Genomic DNA, 4,467 nt, shown 5'->3' with positions numbered 1-4,467 from the left:
TAGTACATATTATATGTTTATAGTATTCACTATATACATGTATGTATAGTTATAAAATACTGTACGTATATATGTTGTGACGTGACACCCTTCCGGCGCCAGTCACTTGTTTAGTTTGTAAAGCGTTTTATAAAGATTCGGGAAGTCGTGTCTCCAAAATTTATTTTGTTTAATACTTGCGACTTTAATGGTACGCTCTGAGTATCTGGCGTCCAATTTTCGAAAAACAAATGTAAATTTGACGTGTTTGTGCTGCTCTATCGTTGTCTTACTCAACACCTTAAAGTTTATTAGCAAAAAATGTTATGCGCAACATTTCTTCATAAACTGTAGATTTGTGGTGTTCGCAGTCGAAGGATTAAACATCGCTGCATTGTTTAAAATTACATACTTGATGATTGTGATATTGATTGCTCAATAAAAGTTTTTTACAATTGTTGTCTCTGTATAGAAAATTTTTAGATACATATCTCCATCATTCCCGAATGAAATTGTCAACAACTTTCATGGCATCATCATGTTGTCAATCGCACACGACCGCTTCTAACTGTATTCTACTTTTTTCGTTTGCAGGTTTTTTCTCGACCTTCGTGCATAGCACAGGACTGTCATGGAATATGGTAGACGAAAATGGAACGATAAAATATGCGTGCGCCACTTGCGGCAAGTTGTATTTGTCAAAGCGATCGCTCAGCAATCATAAAAACTACGAGTGCGGACAACCGCGCAAGTTCGGCTGCGACATATGCGACAACCGTTTCATGTACAAGCATCATCTGATAAGACACATAGCGAGGAAACATCCCCTTTGTCACTCCCCGAACTTCTTCGAATGAGAAGACACCTCATTCTTCGCCAGTATTCTCTCTTTCTCGAGAAAATGAGCATTAAACGTGCGACATGTCCACTTGTCATACGTACGATTTAATTGAAAATCTGATTGTTAATTAAATGTCTTATTATTGTTTTTTTGTATCATATAATGTATTATATAATTATTTTATTTTTAATGATTGAATTATTATAGAAAAATTTTGTAAGTATCATAATAATAAATAATGTGACAGAATATATAATCAAAGATAATAAAAATATATATAAGCGATAGTATACTATGTTGCGATAGTATACTATATATAATATTTAAGTAACTTCGCATTGTGTGTTTACACATATCTCGTAATGTGTTCATGTGTGTGTGTGTAACAATGCGATTTGCTCGATTCCTTCGCAGATAGAATTTTAAACCCGTCATCGAGAAGATTGCTGTTTACAACGTGTCTTCGCGCAACGATAATTCTGGCCGATTTTGTCATCGTGTCGCGATGGCGGTAAGTCGAACAAAAAGAAAAAAGAAACAACGGAGCTAACCGATCGATTGTCTTTTTCAGGTGTCAGAAGAAGACCGGTCTTTGCACGAACATGAACAACGGCAGAGCTGTGTACAAGAATAAACCTTCAAATTCTCGTTAGTTAAAAGAAAGATTTGTGATTTACGATCGCGGCGCGACTGTGGTGTAAAAATGACGTAATTCTGTTTAATAGTTTGTCATTCAAGTATCATTCAAGTATCAATCGCAACGAACTGCGCGTATAATGTCCGTAATATACATTTGTCTCATATATTCATCAATAATATCGAACAACGTTGTCGAAAGACTGAAGATATAAACAGATAGTATTCCATTTTAAAAGATTATTTTTATTGTGATGTAATTAAATAAATTACCCGTTTAGTAATTCAACACTTCGTGCTTGAACAGAAATAAAATTCACTGAATTGCACCTGATCGTTACTTAACATGCGATGTCATAACAAAGCTCTAACAGTGCAGTGAGATGTCAAAGTCAAAAACACTTTTGTAAATAACACACTTTAAAAAATTAAACGAATTGGCAAGAATCTTGTGAGATAATATAACTTACATAATAAGTTTCGAATGAATCAGTGTGTTCCATTCATGTGATTAATAATTTATTTACGGTGAAGGATGTCGAAGCTTTTTAACAGGTTTTTTTCTTGTGCTTTTTTTTTTTAAACACATTTTCTCGAAAACTTTTCTTAACAAAACCGTTTTCTTGGATGAATGTTTATTTGCCGACAGAAAAAGAGAATGAAGATGAAAGAGAAATCGGAGAAAAAAATTAAGCAAACATCGACCGGTGAACGTTTGTTTAACATAAAAAAAAAATAGAAAAATTTTGTGATAGATTTCGAGATTAATTGTTAGACAAATCTTAATTCTTACGACCAATAAACTGACTGTCTCTTTGTCATTTCCAGTTATCAGATATACAACGATCATCGGCGAAGCGGCGAAACCATTTGTCTGTCACCGCTGTGGCAATAGATACGCGTGGAAGGTCTCTCTGAGGCGACACGTGCGCGACGAATGCGGTAAACCGCCGAAATACGATTGCAAGCTATGCGAAACAAAATTCAAACAGCACTGCAGTTATAAGAGGCATATGAAAACTCAGCATCGAAGAATGTAACAACCAGGCGAAGAGAGAAGATGAAATTTGGAGATGAAGAAAGAAGTTTGTGAGAAAACTAAATCGTCACAATTATATAGAAAAAAAAAAAAAAAAAAAACATTTGTTGTGTAAAAATGTGTTTTCGTACAAATGTATAAAATGGAAAAGATAAAAAAAAACACGGTGTTTAGAAGAGAAGAAAGTGCACATTATCAGAGACATCGTTCACCTATCAAGATACAGAAAGCTATTTTTTCAGTATGAAGATCTAAGCAGCAAGTTAAAAATTAGAAAAACGTGTGTTCACACACATATTGTGTTAAAATACAATTAAAAATTTAATTATCTACATCTTCTTTTTCTGTACCCTTTTTTTATTTCTCGCGCGAATTTTACTAAACAATTTATCGCTGAAAACTTTGTTGAATTTTGATTCTTTTTTCAGGAATTATTTTACTAAAATCTCATTGACCTCTCTTTCCTTTCTTTTTCACACATGTGTAATTATCCCATTTGAACTGCTTGAATCATTAAATGCACAATAATGTAACACAATTTTATGTTTTTCTATCAAATTTGCAATTTTAAGTGTTTGCCAGTCATTTGCGCTTTACGTCATCCAAAAGTTGGTTATTTTGCAAAACGACTCAGAAGATCAGTTGAAAAACGTTCGAAGATTGTTTTCATACATGATGATTACGATCACAAGTGATTTTTATTTTCGCAATATGTACGTATAAAAAACAACGAATCTACTTTCTAGAAATTCACGAACGGAGAATTGTAAAAAAAAAGAAGGCAGATATATTGCAATATTTCAATCGCGTTATTGTGTGCCGTTATTTTCTATTTAAAGATTTCAGCAGTTTCCGTCAGGAACAAGATTCCGTGGAAGATCTCTCAGAAGATCGTCGGTATTATCTACCGATTGCTTGTTTTTCAAAGTAACTTTCGCATTATGCTATAATACGCATCACATGAACGAACGAACGGGGGCAGATATATATTTTTAACGCGATATCCTCTCACACATATTAATCGAGGCGCAAGTATATGCGCTAGGGATCATCGCAGGCTTCGAAGATTCAACGCTTTTTAAGACCTTCGCACGCTTCTTTCCTCCACCTCTTTCCGTTCGAGATTCAGCTTAATTAATCGATCGATTTCTGTTTTTGAAATTTCAGGTTCTACTTCTTTCAAGAAGCGCTTCACTTGCAAACTATGCAACAAAAGTTACAAATATAACAGTAGTCTGACACGTCACGAGAAGTTCGAATGCGGCGGCAAAGAACCGTTGTATTTCTGCCCGAACTGCAAACACGGCTTCAGTCAGAAGAGTAACCGCGATCGTCACATCGCCAAAAAATCCTGTCCAAAGAGACGAAAAAGACACACCGTCGTTTCCGCGACATCTCCGTACTCATCGCACTTGATCACGCCCTTTCATTCGATTACATCCGAGCTCCGTAAATTGATGCACAACATGAGTCGTCAAGCGAACGATCTCTCACTGTCCGGCAATCTTTGATAAATAATTTCTGATGTTTAACGATACAAGTCATTTTGCGCGCGAATTCGATTTGTGTATATAGACTGAGGGGTTCATTAGTTTATATGCGATCTGTCTCAAAAATTGTGCGTTAGAAAATGGCAGACTGATTAGAATCTGAAGTGTGTTAAAGTTTTTATTGTAATTGCGCGTATCGTCATTTCAAAAACGAGAAATATAATTTGATACGTTATCTTTTTTATAGCGATTGTGATGTAACATAAGATGATGTTCTTTTTATAATTTATCTCGATATGAGATCTGGCGTGAAAAAATAAGATCAAAACCTATTACAAAGTAATGTTTGTTTACAGTGAGAAGTTTTATGTTGAACACACTAAGTCATATATTATTTATTTACTAATTTACTTCTATTATTCATAACATAATATTAATATATTGTATTACAATATATTAATATATTTTGTAACTATAATATT

At 34.2% G+C, this 4,467-nt stretch overlaps 1 protein-coding gene across 1 annotated transcript; it reads left to right on the top strand.

Moving 5' to 3' along the window:
• The first annotated feature begins 617 nt into the window (after positions 1-617).
• On the top strand, positions 618-4,006 carry LOC109856963 (zinc finger protein 454-like). The gene is made up of 3 exons (XM_020432757.1): positions 618-763; positions 1,392-1,468; positions 3,663-4,006. The coding sequence occupies exons 1-3, from the start codon at positions 618-620 to the stop codon at positions 4,004-4,006; spliced, it is 567 nt and encodes a 188-aa protein (XP_020288346.1).
• The last annotated feature ends 461 nt before the right edge of the window (positions 4,007-4,467 follow it).

Source organism: Pseudomyrmex gracilis, unplaced genomic scaffold, assembly GCF_002006095.1.
Source record: "Pseudomyrmex gracilis isolate BER0280 unplaced genomic scaffold, ASM200609v1 scaffold_138, whole genome shotgun sequence".
Lineage (NCBI taxonomy): Eukaryota > Metazoa > Arthropoda > Insecta > Hymenoptera > Formicidae > Pseudomyrmex > Pseudomyrmex gracilis.
This window is presented reverse-complemented; position numbering and strand designations above follow the sequence as displayed.

Coding starts and splice junctions, on each gene's coding strand:
- LOC109856963 (XM_020432757.1), top strand. CDS start 618: ATGGTAGACGAAAATGGAACGATAAAATATGCGTGCGCCACTTGCGGC. Junction 764..1,391: donor ATATGCGACAACCGTTTCAT/GTACAAGCATCA, acceptor TGTCTTTTTCAG/GTGTCAGAAGAAGACCGGTC. Junction 1,469..3,662: donor GAATAAACCTTCAAATTCTC/GTTAGTTAAAAG, acceptor TTGAAATTTCAG/GTTCTACTTCTTTCAAGAAG.